This window comes from Thamnophis elegans, chromosome 3, assembly GCF_009769535.1.
Source record: "Thamnophis elegans isolate rThaEle1 chromosome 3, rThaEle1.pri, whole genome shotgun sequence".
Classification (NCBI taxonomy): Eukaryota; Metazoa; Chordata; class Lepidosauria; order Squamata; family Colubridae; genus Thamnophis; species Thamnophis elegans.
In genome coordinates, this window is record NC_045543.1 from 84840784 (window position 1) to 84857866 (window position 17083).

The following is a 17083-nucleotide window of genomic DNA, read 5'->3' on the forward strand; positions in this document are numbered from 1 at the left end:
ACTGATTATGTTTAAAGATTCATGCGTGCCGTGTGAAAGTATTTTACATTATGCTACAGTCTTAGAATTCAGAGCATAAGAAAATAGAAGCAAAATCCCAACATTTTTACATTATACCCTAGTGCGTTTCATGATAAAAACTAATTAGAACATGAAGAGACTTGTAAGTTCTGAATCATATTTTTGTCTTGTATGTGCTATTAATCACATTTCCATTGGATTCTAAACCTTAAGTCTGAATATCTTTCTAGGATGCCAAGATATTTTGTGTGAGGACATATTCACTACTAGCACCCTTTTTTTATGTTCAATTGTGCCTGTTTCTTTGAAGCTGCCTGGACAAGTCCCTGCAGTTCTCTTGGCAAGGTTTTTCAAAAGGGGTTTGCCATGGCCTCCTTTCTAAGGCTGTAAAAAACTGACTAGTTCAAAGTTACCCAACTGCTATCTACCAAAGGGCCAGAATTAGAACTCATGGTCTCCAGTTTCCAGTCTGAAGCCTTAACCTCTGTACCAAACTGGTTTTTTAGTTGTAAACTAAAGCAATCTCTCTCCCACTCCTTCCCTCTCTCTCTCTGGCTTTTAAGAGAAGCTGAATGGGTTGGAAATGACAATCATATTCCATTTAAACTCTCACACTCAGAATGCTCATCAATGATTCCTCATCAAATTGTAGACCGATATACTATAGCTGCCATGTACAATGTAATATATTGATCTTATATATATCAATACAGTATTGTCATTAATGACTTGGTTGAAGAAGCGGAGGGTATACTATTCTTACTTGCAGATGACACAAAATTGAATGACATATCAGTATCTAGAAGGAAGAAATACGATTCTGAATGTCCTTGATAGATTAAAGAAATGAGCTGAATGTAAATATATGAAATCTAACACTGATAAGTTCAGAGTTTTTATTTTGGAAACAAAAATCAAAGGCAGAGAGATAAAAGATAGTGGATACCTGGCTTGGGAATGCTGTTTGTAAAAACTTTTTTTGCAATAGTAATTAATGACAAGCTGAATATGCATCGAAAGTGACAAATGCAGTTTTCTTCTGTGTAAACAAACATAATTTTTTAATCTCAAGTATCACATTTTAAGAAAGCTTCAGAAAATTGCATCAGGTCTAGGGAAGACACGAAGATTGATTAGAAAACTAAAATCTAAAAAGATAAAAGGAGACAAGTATATTTAATCTTGATCAAAGCCTTGAGGGAGGAAGTGATAATATTCTTGATCTCACTTACCAAAGGTAATTGGCCCACGAACTCTGTTGCATGATGTCATTAGATGGGACCACATTGACTTTCAGTGGCAATTCTGGCAGCCCAGTCAATAGCATCCAACAAGCAGTCAGTGGGGAAGCTGGCAGAAGGCTGCAAATGGTGATCACGTGACCGGGAATGCTGCAGTTATGTGGGGTTTACCTAAAATGCAGCATTCCCAGTCACGTGATCACCATTTACAACCTTCTGCCAGCCTCCTCAGAGACTTCGCTTGTCGGAGGCTGGCAGTGAAGGTCATGAATGGCAATACTGTGAATTGCAAGGCTGCAATTTCAAGCCAGAGTGCCCAAATCATGATCATGTGACCATTACAGGGATCCTGTAAATCTGCAGCTATGAAGACCCGTCCTAAGTACCTCTCATTCAGTGCTGTCGTAACTTTGCATGGTTGCTGAGCTAGTTGACATTAAGCAAGGACTATTTGTATCTGCAATGATGTCACAAAGAAGACTAACATCTGATCTCTTTCATTCCAGAGTGCAGGATACAGAGAAATAATTTCTCTGTATCCTGATACAGGAAAGAAGATTCTGATTGAATGTAACATAATTTCAAAAGGGAAACAAGTTGCCCAGAGAGACATTAGCATAGAAGAGCAGCTATCACACAGCTCTCTCTCTCTCTCTTTATATCTATCTATCTATCTATCTATCTATCTATCTATCTATCTATCTATCTATCTATCTATCTTTCTTTCTATCTATCTATCTATCTATCTATCTATCTATCTATCTATCTATCTATCTATCTATCTATCTACCTATCTCTCTCACACATAAGACGTTGCACTTGCTTCATTCTGTGAGGTTAAATTGATTTGGTGAAGGAATATTAATCTGTATGTTCAGCGTTTAACATTAGCATACTGTGGTTGAAAACTGCTTGCACTTCATATATATTCTAAATATTTACACATTTTAATGAGCATATTGTATCTGTAGCACACCCTTAACATGCTATATAAACATTTATACATAGATCTGTTTTCTTAGTTAGGTGTCATTTTCAAATCAGCATTTGAACCTAACAGCCAATTGATAGTCATTGAGACACCATGAATTCTTGTTTAATTTCTCTGTTGACTTTCGTTATCTGGTAGCCATAAATTTTACCACCATCTGGTGATATTTTTGAAAAGCTTTGCATCAAGCAGTAATATAAAAGTTCTTTCTATTACACTTTATTTGTGGGTATACATTTATACATGAAATGAGAATATATTAGCCTGTAAGAGCTTGTTTAATACAGCGGCAAATTGGGCCTTGCATAGTCTATTTTCTCTTTCTAGATTAAAATTCTTTTGAATCATGAAGGTTATAGAGTAACTCTGGGCTAGTAATTACTATTCAACTTAATCTACCTCAAAGAACATCATATGGAGACCACACAGAAGTTCATTCAATCACTACTAATTGTGATAGCTGCAGATGATGCAAGAAAATGTTCTATTAGTGAAGTTGTAAGGCTCTATTGTGAAGTTTTCAGGCATCTTTTATCACAGGTGTTGTATTGATCCATCACAGGTGTTGTATTGATCTATCAAGTCTCTATATATTCTTATATCCTGAATTAGTGGTGGAAGACTAATATGAAATACAACAATTGCTTTTCTTATTCTTATTTGTTAGATTTTTACCCTCCTTCCCTTTAAGAGCTCAAAGTACTATAGATTTCATGTCCAAACATAACTTGGCAAAAGTTCTATAAAATAGATTGGGCTGAAAGTAAAAAAAAAACAGTTCAAAGTTACACAGCAAATATTATTAGTGGGCATTTAAACCTAGATCTCCTGTTTCCAAGTTCTAAAGTTTACTGCATCATAGTAATTTATATAAAAATAATCAAGTCTAGGTCATATGAATGGATAGCACTATTTCATGAACTTTATAGATAATGTAATACAATATATTATTCATTGTATTTTTATATTTCTGACCCCAGCAATTACTGTCAGCAGTTTACATCATAAAAATATAAAACATGACTTTCAAAAAATACTAAATGAAGATAGAGACAAATCTACCATAATATAATAGGTACAATCTCTATGGAGATTCTCAGTCTTCCAGGCTCTTCTTACTCAAGGAAAGAACTTTGTCAAGTTGCTTTTTGAAAAAGCACTTTTGAGACAATAGTGAAGATTCAGTTCCTAAGACTTTCTGGAAGAGGTTTGCTTTTAGTAACTTTTGATGTGCAAACATTGAAGGTGCTAGTCTAATTTCCATAAAATGGAAACTACAATTGATCAGCACTGCTTGGGACCCCCTATCCCATCATCTCATATATTTGGAGGAACCATTAAAAGAGGCTGGTGACATATAATCATTTTATACACATGAATGCATGTATATTATATTATGCAAAAGAGTGCATCAATTGCAGAAAGTTGTCTCTTGGAGTAAATGTACATATAGTCTAAACAGATGCCTCCTTTGTGTTAACAAATATTTTCCTAAATAATGTTTGCCAATGGAAGTGCTGAATAATTCAAAGTAGCAGTTTTCATAGACATTTACAGATGGATTAGCCCAAATGTAAAAAAATCTAGAAGTTTTTTTGCCCGTCATAATATCTCTTTTAAAATATTTTGCTTTGAATAATATATTTCATGGCAATATTGCTTCTATTTAAAGCAAAGAGTTTGAGCTTGGCTTTGATCTAAAGCTTTTGATCTTGAAAGAAGGTTATTGTGGTAGTAAAAATAGGGGCAGGCCAATGTCTTTTTTAAAAACCAAAAGCAATAAAGCTAAAGTGATGGTCAAGATTTAGTGAGCTCACTCGGCACACATTTATGTTTTGACATCTGTTCGTAAATGGCATCTAATTTCATGTAGGAGAAAATCTGCTCTGATCTAAATCTAAAAACTTAGAAACTTTTCTTTCCCAGAATGTAAAGGTACATCAGTCAAATTTTTGTGAGAGCATGAGTTTATGCATATACTTATGTCAGAAAACATTATGCTAAATATAATTATCTTGGAGGATTGATTGATTCTTTCTTTGCTTCCTTTTTTTACAATTATAGAATCAAGCTGCTTCAGTAATATAGTAGCACTTTTTCTGAATAATGCAGAAAGTTCACAACATAAGTCTTTTTATATAACTTAGTAGTCAGAAAAGGTGCTGCCATATTTGTCCCAAAGGTTTTCCCAAGAGACAAGTGGGCTTTCTTGGTTGTTGTTGGTTGTTTTTGGGGGGGGGGGGGAGTTCTGAAGAAGCTTCAGATATTTCCATCTGTAAATATCTACGAAAACTGCTACTTTCATCCAAGAAGCTTCTTCAGTTTTGTGATTTAGTATGTGCTACCAGATTTGTGATTTTTTTTTTTTTTGGCCTCCATAGATTAACATGGCTCCTTTCCCACAAAAGTGTTAATTGTTTTAACGTGTTCTCAAAGTCATTTTAATCTCCTAGTGCCTGTACATTTTCATATCAGTAGACAAATTTTTGGGAATGATATTTCAATAAGTTGGGTGGGATTTACTCTCAAGTAAACAAATGGGGGGGGATAGAGTAGAGTCTTTAAAGCAAAGCTTAGGCTTTGCCAAGCTGCAACTTAATGGAGGAATCAACTGTGGAATGGCCATGACTAATAGAAATGGCAAGAGTCCAGTAGCAAAAAGCAAAACTTAATGCTTGCTTTTAAGATGCACTTCAGAGTCTCCACGGAATTCATCTGATATGGTTTTGAATTCCACAGAGGTCAAGGAACTATTGGGAAAAGAAAGTTTTAAATTCTTCCTTGCCTTTTAATATGCTCAGCTAGAATGCTTGCTTATTGAATGCTCCAGCTTGGAATAAAAGGGAGGGCAGGCGGATGCTGGAGAAAGGACATTTCTGGTGTAAAATTGAATTTTGTCCCGACTCCGGCTACTACCTCGTTTTACTTTTTTGCCCCTTTAAAAATCCGTTCATGATTTGATTCATCTGCAACTTGAGGAGAAAAAAAGCCTATTACCATTATTTTAGTGTCAATTCAGCTCATACGTTTCCATTGGCAATATTGACTCTAGCGCTGTATTAAATTGCAGAATTTTAGGGCAGAAATCCGGGGGAAAAAACCCTTTTTTTAGCTAAATGCAAACGACCTTTATCTCCGCTACCCTCTCTTAAACCCCTTCCAGTTCCCCCTAATTCTTAAGGAATGCCCGTGTGTGACTGTGGAAAGGGTACCCTCGCTCCTTGTTAGTAAGAGCCCCCCTAACCAAGCAACATAGTCTAAAAAAAACCACCCTCATTTTCATTGCCTTCATTCAAGTCCGGAGAAACCCGCTCTCCAAATTAAAAGATAAGGCAAGTGAAGGAAATCTCAGCCGCGGAATTCAAGCCGTGGACGAGCCGGGATCAGCGATCTAGGGATTCCCCACAGTCGGCCTAGGCGATGTTGACCACTCGATCCCCCTTCCATCCAGCTGTCTTGCGTCCAAGCGAGAACTGACAGCCCTGGACGCCGCCGTTCGCGCGGAAACGTCAGCCGGGGGTGGAGGGGCAGGCAAGGTTTTTTTGGGGAAGGGTGGGGGGAAGCGGCGGTTGCCTGTTGCTCGGAGCGCTCGACTTCAAACGGAGCCTTTTACGCAAGGCAAGTTGAACGGGGCGTAGCAGGAGACAGGCAGACGCTCCGCGATTGAAACGGTGACGTTCGCCGCCGAGAGCCGCTCCCCACCCCTCCGAGGTTACCTTTCGGGGATGGGGGAGGCGGTGGCGCGAACAAAGCCGACCGGGCTGGAGTATCCCCTTAAGGCAGGCTCCTCCTCCTCCTCTGCCCCCCTCTCCCTTTGATTTCGGAGGCTGGACCACGAGGGCGGGGGGGGGGAGAGAGGAAGGGGTCCCCCCTGTTCCCTTAGGTGTTTTTGCTGCCTTAGGAGATCCCCGCGTCTTCCGCGGCAGGGCGAAGAAAAGCCCGAGGAAGCCGCGATCTTGCAGCCTGTTGCGCGGTGCGGGTGCTAGTGCTGGTGCAGGGAACCGTCTCTTGCGACCGGACCCCTTCGCTGGTGCCGCTGCCGGGGCCGCCCTATCCAGGGTAAACACAAACAGCCCGACCCTCGTGTGCTGCGGGAGCAGCCGGCGGCCGTTGTAAGGCAGTGGCGGCGGGCAGGCTTTTTTTTTTTTTTTTTTGAACGGGTGTGTGTGTGTTGGAGCGCCGCCGGGGCAGAGCGATTCCCTCGCCCAGGCGCCCGAGCTCGGGCTGAGCGGTGGGGAAAGTTTTGTTCAGGTCGCAGCCGATCTTGGACCTTTGGGAGGTGCTGGATCTTGGGGATCTCGGAGGCCGGGGGGCCACGATCGGGGCTCTCTCTCTTTCTGCGGTCCAGATCGCCTCGAATAAACTTGCGTTTTTATTTTGTCTTCCCCCATGTAGCCTTTGCTGGAAGAGAGCCGCGTTTGGCAAGAAGGTCGACTAGCTCAGCAAGCGAAAGAAGAGGTAAAAGAGGCGCTTTTCTTTGGGAGTTGGTAGTTTTATATCGTGGATTATTATTATTACTATTATTATTATTATTATTATTATTATTATTATTGCTGCTGCTACTACTACTACTACTACTACTACTACTACTACTACTACTACTACTACTACTACGTGGTTAATCTTTGGTGAGATTTACAGCCTTTGGGGCTGGTTGGTAGCTCAACAGCTCAAGTCCTAACCAAGGACCTAGGAACTGTTGGATGATGATGATGATGATGATTAATATTATTATTGTTATTATTTCCTCCGATTCTGGCTTGCACCTCTGTCCGCCTCCTCCCTCCGCCCTCCGATCCTGAGATATTGCTATATCTGCGAGGAATGACATGAATAAGCTGCCTTTTCGTGTTATTTTGACCCCTTAATCCCACCCTATTTAGAGGGGCGAAGAAGGAGCCACCGATATTTATTCTTTTTAAAATGCTTCTCTCCTTGAAGATGTTGTTATTTGAAGAAATCGCATCTTTCCCTCTCCACCTCCACCATCATCACTTTTCGCCCTGGAATTCTGTAACAATTCCACAAATGTTTTTGGTACAGCTGAGGGTTCTTTTATCCTACAGAGATGTCTGCTGGGCTACTCTAGATTATAACAGCAGGCAGAAATTACTGCATTTGGGGAAGGTGGTGGAGGGAATAGAGAGAAGAAAGCTTTTCTGACCAGGAAGAAATAGCTAAATGGATTAAACTGAGAACATGATACTGAGGACTGGAACAGTATTTCTCTTCCCCATTTCTCTCTCCTATTCTCCCCCCCCCCCCCCAGTTCCCCTCCCCTTCCAGTGAAGCAATGGAAAATTGTATCTTGAGTCTGTTTATAGTTTCTTACTCATGCTGAGTAGTTGCACTCAAGTTGCGTCTTCTTAAAAAAGCTGTATGGTTTTGACATGTAGGTCGTAAAATGGATTCAGATAAATCAGAGGTTGAGAAAAGGCACTCGGAGGAAAAGGCGAAGATCAGAAGAAGTCACTTTCCAAAAGGTACCGGCTCCTAATGATCTAATAGGTCATAATGTGTTGTGTCATTTGTGTTTTTATGGTACATTATGCTTTTTTTAAAAAAAAAATTTTTTTTGAGTGAAATGGAAATGCATTGATTACGTGCCATCGAGTAACTCATGTAGTACTATTCCTGGAAGCATTCTTGTGCAAAGGACCATTTGTGAACAGAGCTGCAAAATATAGGTTAGGTGCTCTATTTATAGTGAAGGATAGAAAAGAGTTTATGGAAAATAACATGTGTTTTTGTTTCCTCCTCGTGCAACCTTTAAACGCTTCTGATTCAAATAACTAACATGCTTTGAAATAAGCAGTGTAGCAAATTTCAAGTTGATGTATGACTTTCAGGTTAAAAGAATTTCCCAGATAGGATTAATCAGTATTAATTATGTATAAGGCTCCTAAGATTTCATTCTTTTAAAAAATATGGATATTGGGTTTAAATAATGTTTGATGGACTACTTGGTAAAGTTGAATGTACATATGGGTTGTTCTGGCAGCGTCTTGTAATTTTTTTGTTTGCTTAAATTACATTTCCTGTTCTCAAGAATAATATTGCTGGACATATGTTGTCTTTTATACCTGTTTTACTATGAAATATAGGAATCCCAATGTATAACTAAATAAATGGAAAGGTTTTGGCAAGGTGGTTTAGTGAGGATTTTCTGCATGTTTATTGAGGCCTACTCATCAAGTGTGGCTTATACTCCTTGATAATGATACTGAGGGCCAAATCCATTTAGATAAAGTTCTATCCTTGAACTCTTTTCAACAAAGTTAAATTTTAGTGATTTCCGTGAAACTTCCTTCCAAGTAATTTTACATCTCTGCCTTGTGTTGTGAATTGTGTTGTTGTTCAAAGCTGATTGGTAAGTAACAATGTTGAGCTGTTTGTAGAATTGTTAACACCAGAATTGCTTCTTTATTAAGCTGAACTACTGAAAAGCTATATATCTTTCTTCAGTATGATTTAAACGCAGTATGTTATTTTGTAGCTTGACAGTACAGCTAGAAAGTCTGATGAATCATCACTGTTTCTGTAGCCAAGTTCTTGCTGTTAATATGAGTGCCAGCTCCAGGGTTATGTTGCCTTAGTATGGACATTGCTCTGTTTGACAGATATCTCTGGATAGTACAGCTGAGCATGGCATGGGGAGAGATGGGCAATTGAAGAATAAACTTATGAAGTCATAATATTCTGAATTTCTATTAGTTGACTATTGTTGTAGCACAGGCTGTCATAATATAATATATTCAGCTGGAATTTTTACTGGACATGCATAGTAAATCAATTTGTATTTAAGATGCTACTTCACTTTTTGTTCAGATTCGCTTAAAAGTCTTGATCAAAAATTAGTGTTTCAACAAAATGAAATGTAAAATAACCAATAGTTTCATCAAGTAGATGAACAGTGTTACTTGTTTATTCTTATATAGAAATAACCATCTGTTGTTTTAACATAAATGTGTGTATAAGAGCTATGGATCTCACAGTGATGAAATCTGAAAAAATACGGTTATCAGAATAGTATCTCATGTGATTTATTGACCAGAAAGCAGTTAGAATTTGAGAGTTTTAAATAGGTAAAGTTTAAAATCTGGAACAATCTGTTTTGTAGAATGATTAAACAGTGATCCCTGAAATTTTTCCAGTATTGATGGCCAGAAGTGTGAATTTTACTTATTTATATTCTGTTTGTGACCTGAAAATGGGATGACCATATTAGCTTTTGTTTAAAATTTATAAATAATAAGTAATAATAATAGGAGGATATTAAAGAATAACACTAGAATATTGTTATAATGGAACATTAAGCTGAAGTTTTAAAAGCCTGCATTAAATCAAAACAAAACAAAACATTGATTTAAAAAATATTTAGATAATAACAAAATACTAGTAAATAGGAAATAATAGAATTCCCAGATAAGGTTCCCTTCTGATTGACAGGTGTTATTTCATAAATGTTTCAGACAATTATCATAAAGCAATTATTGTAGAAAAAAGATAAACATTTGCTTTATCGGTAGGCGAATAAAGAAGATTAAAAAATAGTGAGGACTTTCAAAAGTTATGCCATCACAACACCATTAAAATTACTGAACATAATTTATCTCTGTTTCTATCTTATGCTTTATAGCTTTAGTGTTGTTTTTCATGACTTTTAAAAGAAAGATCTTCAACATGGTTACTATGTTTTGAAAAATTATTTCCATGGAGCAGAAGCTTAGGAAAACTTTCCCAAGAACTGGGAACTATGAGGGTATGTTTCAGTAGATGATAATTTTATAGCTATCCCATATTAGAAGTTGTAGGACAGAAGCCTTGAAGGTATCACATAATTAGGTCTAATCCTGGAAAAGTAGGGCCTATCATCTATGAATACCAGTGAGTGTAATTCTAACTTGCTGAAGCTAAGGGGCTTTGCTTGTACAGGTATTTAAATGGTAATTTCCATCTTAACCTGCCTCTTTGTTATTTTTCAGTTTACTCCTTTATCTCTTCTGTTTGTTGTCACATTGCTTGCTGTGCTCAATTATCTAGTTTAGGGCCTACTGTACTTCCTGTTGTCTTGTATATGATACTCTTTTTTCACTTTATTTCTTTCTCTGATTTGACTTTTCTTTTCCCATTATTTTTCAAGGTCTTAATACTTGACTGCTTATTTTTTCTCCCTCCCCCCACTTTCTTGAGTTCTATCACTTCCATATTTTTTCCCCTTTTTTATTCCTATTGATTCTTTTTTGTACAGCTCAGTTGAATACACAGTCTAGTGTTTGGACCTTTTAATTAGCTTGGGCTTTGCTTTTCTATTACAAGGAGGAATATTTCAAAATAAAGGATGAGCAAAATTGTTGTAAAGTCAGGCCGAGGAGAAAAACCTGAAATCTTTGAAGAAAGAGATATCTAATTTAAATCTATACTTTTTTATGATAACACGTTATAAAATGTGTTATAAAATAGGAAGAAAAGTTAGGCAAGATTAAGAACTTCTTAACATAATTACTGTATATTATTCTTTGCTTCATGATGAGACCAGCCATAATGATAATGAGTTCCTAAAATAAATTTGGAGATTATTGAAGGATAGCCTGTAACTGCAAGACACTAAATTGATATAGTGGGGATATAGCAGTAGGAAATTTAATTGCAAACATCTGTTGGGCATCCAATTTGGAAAGCTGGCGTACTTAAATGTCATATTAATTTAGGACGAAGACAAAAGAATTATAATTTAAATATTTGGCTATCAAATATGTACAGCGATTACTGTATTATTTGAAAGTAATAGGTAATCATTGATTAAACATATTGGCATTCAATTTAAAAACATATTATTAAAAACTAAGAAAAGACTTGCTCAGTTTTAGTAAGGGAACACCATAACAGATAGCTGGAATATACGTAGGTACAGATATATCATTTAATGGTATCCTGTTAGACTTTGTATTTTCAGAATGTGTTTCACAATCTAAAGAAATACTCAATTCTAAATTATTTTGTTTTTAAATGCCTCTTTCATAACAGGGGAAAGATGAACACTTCTTCCTGAGAAGAATGAAGACATATACTTTTGGTTATTGCATTTACATAGACAGTATAATTATTATTTTCACGTTTGCATCTATAAATTAGTGTGTACATTTCCTGGTTGTATTAACATCTATCTTAACAGTTTAGCTTGGTACCACGCATATTTATTTTGCATTGTTTTAATGGTTTTTATGTTTTAATGGTTTTTATGTTTTATGATATACACTGCCCAGAATAACTTGAGATGAGCATCTATAAAAATCAAATAAAATCAATAAAATATTGAAATATGAGCTCTTTTTTATTTTTATTTTTGCTTATTTGTTTCTCTTTTTTGTGATCTTTAAATGACTACTTTATGTCTTAAGGGGAATTGCTTATAGTATGTATATATTTTCAACATATGTTGTTTCTTTGAGCATTGTAAATCCTTTGTTCTTGTTATTTTGCGGCTTTTTTTAAGGTGGGCCAATAGATGCTTTGCATTTGTTGTATTTTAGGGTTATATGGTAATTTCCAGATATTATTTGATTTTGTATAACACTGGTATATTCGAAAAAGAGAAAGTATTTACTTACCTTCATATTTTTGAAGCCAGAAATTTAAAACATGGTTATTTGTTGTTTCATACTATATTTTAATTGATGAAAGGTTGTCTTAAGTCACTTTCCTTTTGTTGAAATTAATTGCATGTCAATAATTTAAAAATTATTCAATTCAGGGATGTGAATGAAGAAAAGATTGACCATAATATTTGGAAATGAGACCTGCTTTTTTCCTCGATTTGAATTTGCTGTTTTCTTTTATCTTTTCAGAATAGTTCTGCTTTCAACCACTTAAATTGTGTCATTTTTAAAAAGAAGGCGTTTTCATTTATATGTTGCACAGAGCGATGTCATCAGTAAAATAATTTTGGGGGAGTCTAAAGACCTTCGGGAATATTGCTAAAACACAATCTCAATTTCTTCTCCAATCTGATATGACCCTTTTAAAATAAAAAGCACACAACTAGCACAGCCACGTGTTGGGAGTAACTTGAAGTATACGTAGAATTACATCACTTAATCAACATGGTTCATTGCCAGCAGCCATTTTCCTGCTGCTCCGTGAAAGATTAAGACCACCTTAATGTGAAACACAAGTTTTACTGAAGAAAGACAGACAACAGAAGTGTCGGGTCTTTTATTTGAAGGGAAAATTAGCCACATTGCTGCAGCAGAGCTTTTTAGTTGCCTGTGCCTCTTCTTCAAAGCATTTTAATGAATTACAGTTAACATGAAACCATGTCAAGTTAGGAGCCACCCAGAGTTCCTTGGCTGAGTTGGGCGTCTACAGAAATTGAATAAATAAATAAAATTTCTGCAGATGGTGATGCCCTGGTAGGAAGGTATTTGGTGGTGCTGTCATTCGTGCAAATAGCTGTTCCAATACATCTATTCTTGGTATGCTGCCTTTAAGTCTAGAGTCTAGAAGTACATTTTGTTTTCTTTCCTTCGTTAATGGAACTTTGGAGATGTCTATTGAAGCTGGGCGGAGAGTTTCAAAGAGGTAGAGAGGGAAAAAAAACAAGTTGTCCAAAAGAGGAAAGAGACACACATTATCTCAGAGGAAGCTTTTCAGTTGCTCCTAGGAGCTGCAGAGGATGGAACTGGTTTGCTTGTAGTAGGAAAGTGTAAATATACATCACTGCCAGCCATGGGTAGATCATTGCAAGCCCATGCTAATTGTCATGGAACTACTGTTGAAGTATTTACAAAGTTGTCAGTCTGACTGCCTCTTCCTATTTGGTTAGCTATGCTGCGTTGTGGGCTCCTTGGTGTTCTCTGAACTTGGTTGCTTTCTTGCAGATGTTCATTACCAAACTTGGGAACATCACCAATGGCACCAAGGACCCCACAGTTTAACCCTGAACTACAAATATTATCTTCTATTGATGCTGTATTGCTTTAGGGAGTGAGCTTGTAATACAGACTGGTGGGTGCAACTCCTTTCCAATAAAGCTGCTATGGTAATTTGCAGTGTATACTGTAGGTATGTGTGTTTATTGCTGCTTTAGTGTTAAGTGAACAAATTGCTCCCCTTTTCCTAATCAATTTGCATTAGTGCTGGTCTTCCAGCATCTGAAAAGCAATGTTTTTGCTGAATAGAGGTTTGCTCTATTCAGACTTACTAAGTTTTAAATAAATAAATGCAACCTTTTAAAGTCTTTTGTAGGTTGTGTAACTTAATCCAAATGATGAGCCACGGTGGTGCAGTGTTAGAGTGCAGTACTGCAGACTACTTCTGCTGACTGCTGGCTGCCTGCAATTTGGCAGTTCAAATCTCACCAGGCTGAAGGTTGGCTCAGCCTTCCATCCTTCTGAGATCGGTAAAATGAGGACCCAAATTGTCGGAGGTGTTAAGGTAATGATGATTTAATAGCTGACCAACTGCTGCAAGGCTATAAACTGAGATGATGCAATGAGAATGAGTCAGCAGAGTTATCACTTTAAGAGACTGTCTGTATAAGAGAGGCCCTGTGAAGGTAGTTTCTCTCTTCGTGTGTGCTTCCGTGTTATAGTTGAAGATTGATTGATTGCCTGGTTTTGCCTAGTATGCATGTGTATACATAAATGCCGTGTAGATAAACCACTGTTTGAAAGACAAAAAACTCTGTGTACTATATTTTGCTCCTGGGTTGTCTCAAAATAATAGTCATACTGTGCACACTCTGACGGGGCAATATGCTGACTCTGTAAACAGCTTAAAGAGGGCTGTAAAGCATTGTAAAGCAGTATATAAATGTAAGTGCTATTGCTATATCCCAAAAGGCATAACTCGAACTGAGTTACATGTTTACAGTTCATCTGACTTCAGACACATGTACCAAATGTAGTCTTCAGACGCTTAAAAGTTCTCCAGTTTGACTCTGGGCCAGAAGAAGTCTGCATCAGTTGATCTAAAGCAGTGGTTCTCAACCTTCTCATTGCCGCAACTCTTTAATACAGTTCCTCATGTTGTGGTGACCCCCAACCATAAAATTATTTTCGTTGCTACTTCATAACTGTAATTTTGCTACTGTTATGAATGGTTAAGCCTGATTCACTTAGCAACAGAGTTACTAACTTAACTTGCAGTGATTCACTTGACAGATGTGGCAAGGAAAATGGTAAAACGGGCAAAACCCACAACAAACTTCTCGCTTAGAAACATAAATGTTGGGCTCAAGTGTGGGCTGGTAAGTCGAGGACAACCTGTATTTTAGGCTTGAACAAAAACATGCCAAGAGGTGAAGGGTCTCCATTTGTCCCTATTCCAGCAGGGCAATGTTTGCTTCTTAAAGAAGGCAGAGAGATCCCTGCCGGATCTCTCACCAGCGTGGCAGCTTAATCGGGTCTACTGACTGTCGCTCTTTCAAGGGTGCCAGAGGGCAGTGCCTAACCTCGGACTTCCTTCGCTGCTCCCAGGAAGTTGCAGGCTGGGCCATAAGGGCAAGGTGCCCGCAGGGTCGTCGAGAGTGAAGCCGGCTGTCACTCAGTGCGCTGCCCGGCTCATTCACCCGCCTGGCTTTCCCACCTCCTTACCAGGCCAAGGAAAGTGGTGCAAAGAGCAGCCAAAATGCACCAGTTCAGTGCCCACTGGGAAGCCGCCACCGCCGCCAGCTTTCCTGCGCCAAGGCTGCTACCTGCTTGGCTTCTTTGTTGGCTGCCATCAGACACCTTTACGACTGGCTGAAGGGCAAGTGGCTCTGAACTTCCAGGCGGCAACTCTCCGGTTGCCGCATCCTCCCTAGCGGTGACCCAAGGGGTCCCGCTTCTTCTCGCACTCCCTATTCTTCTTCCACCGGGCAAAGTGGACCGGCTTCTTCGCGCACACATACACACACCGCCATATGTCTACTATATCCGAGGACCGCCACTTCAGAGCCGGGCAGGCAACACGTGACCTACTAATCCCAGAGCTGGTGGCATCTTGGCAGGTGAAAGGAGCGCCTTAAGACCACACGTCCCAGAAAACACTGGAAACCAGCTATTTACGGTGCGGAGGCTGTCGCTGCAAAATGCCTCCCTTTCCACACTGAGGTTGGAGAATGCTCCCGTTGGCTAACATCAGGCAAATTAATTCCCCTCTCCGGTTATTGACTCTAGGCCCTAGAGATCTTAGGTGATCCCTGTGAAAGGGTTGTTTGACCCCCAAAGGGGTCGCGACCCACAGGCTGAGAACCGCTGATCTAAAGAATAATAGTGATGCTATCGCTCTCAGTTGATCTCAAAGTATAGGTAAAGTCTATGAGTTAAAGAAAAGAGCAGCCAATTTGGACAAGTTCTGGGAGAAGGAAATTGTTTGAAAATATAACTGTCAGCCCTGAAGATCCAAAGAAAAAGATGGCTTCCAGGGCTGATAGGCTGCCCCCCCTCAACCGATGGTCGTGTCCTGCAATGAGAGGGGGTTAATGCAATATTCCCTAACCTGTCAGCCCTAGAAAACATATTTTTCTTTGGATCTTCAGGGCTGCCACATTTAGTGCTGTGGGAAACTGGGAGGGGTTGGAGTTGGGGAGTTGGGAAGATATCTAGCCATGGAGTTGGGGAGATATCTAGCCATAATAACATTCTTTTCTCTGGGAGTCAAGGATATCCTGCCCTGCACCTGGAGTGGCATGACTGGGAGACATCTCCTGTTGCGACGGTGCATTGATTGGACCATTTGATGAACATGTGTGTGAGGGGAAGGGACTTGGACTTTCTTTTGGGTGGGGAAAACCTGGAAGCTTCAGATTTGGGTTTTCCCAGATGTGCCAATGTGACATCTCTAATAAAATGGAACTTTGAGGAACTTCTAGCCTCAGAGTCTTCTTTCGTCGGGGGGGTGTTACTTGGAACCCTGACATAACTTGGCTTGGCAATTAGATTCTAGAAATACATTTTGTTCCCTTTCATTTTTAGATCACCATCTTGCTTCTGTTGTCCTTATTTCCCAGTATGAATACTGTGTTTTATATATGATGATTGTTATCAATTTGGGAAGGTGTTCATATAAGATTTCTGTGACATTCATTCTGGAGTTAGTTTTTCTTCTTCTTCACATTGTCTTGCTTTCTCCTCACCTTGGGCCCTATTTAGTTACACAAATGGAGGTCTACCTATTGATAGCACTATTTTGCCTTTCCCATTGTTTCAGATTTTATTGAACATTATCGCTATCTGTTTTCTTATGCCAATTTCATACATTGGAACAATTTCTAGTTATAAACCCAGTGGGAGACTTGCTGTGTCTCCACTTTTGTGACTTGTAGAGCTTGACTAGTTGGTGTATAAGATCTTTTAATTTTAAATAAAACATGTTATTCCATAACGTTTTAAAATATTACATGTTTTCTTAATGACCTTCTGCCAGTTTTCCAAAGCAGAAGGAAAAGAGAAGCAATAAACACTTTTCTGGAATCCCAAGCCTTTATTTTCCAACATATTATCGCCTCCAAACATCCTGGATAGGAATCTGTTTGAAGTGGTCCTTTAAAATGAAAGGGTTTGCAATTCCGGTGACCTAAATGCAATGTAGACAGATTTTTCATGCTTTTTCTCTTTCCTGCTGCATTGTTTTAGGAATCATTGTTATATAGCATGTGTATGTGTGCATCAATTTTGATTTCCTCCTGGAACAATACATTGGAAAAAAAATAGTTGGCTCTTTTTTAATGGCTAGTGGAAGAAGTATATATAAAATGTTATTTAAGGTAATAGGCTGTTTTATTGCAAGCCTTCCGTGCTAGAATCAGGAAAGGAGGAAATGGTTCCTTCCTTATTTTTTTAATATC

At 38.4% G+C, this 17083-nt stretch overlaps 1 protein-coding gene across 5 annotated transcripts in view; it reads left to right on the forward strand.

Moving 5' to 3' along the window:
* The window catches only part of AOPEP (aminopeptidase O (putative)), a 220715-nt gene that overhangs the window by 119577 nt on the left and 84055 nt on the right, over positions 1-17083 (forward strand). For 4 of the 5 annotated variants that reach the window (XM_032214527.1, XM_032214529.1, XM_032214528.1 and 1 more), the window contains exons 12-13: positions 6649-6711; positions 7650-7736. In XM_032214527.1, the coding sequence (XP_032070418.1) occupies positions 6649-6711; positions 7650-7736 (150 nt within the window). Of the gene's footprint in view, positions 1-6648; positions 6712-7649; positions 7737-11280; positions 11530-17083 lie in introns of those variants that run through there. The other variant, XM_032214530.1, reaches the window with a different exon arrangement.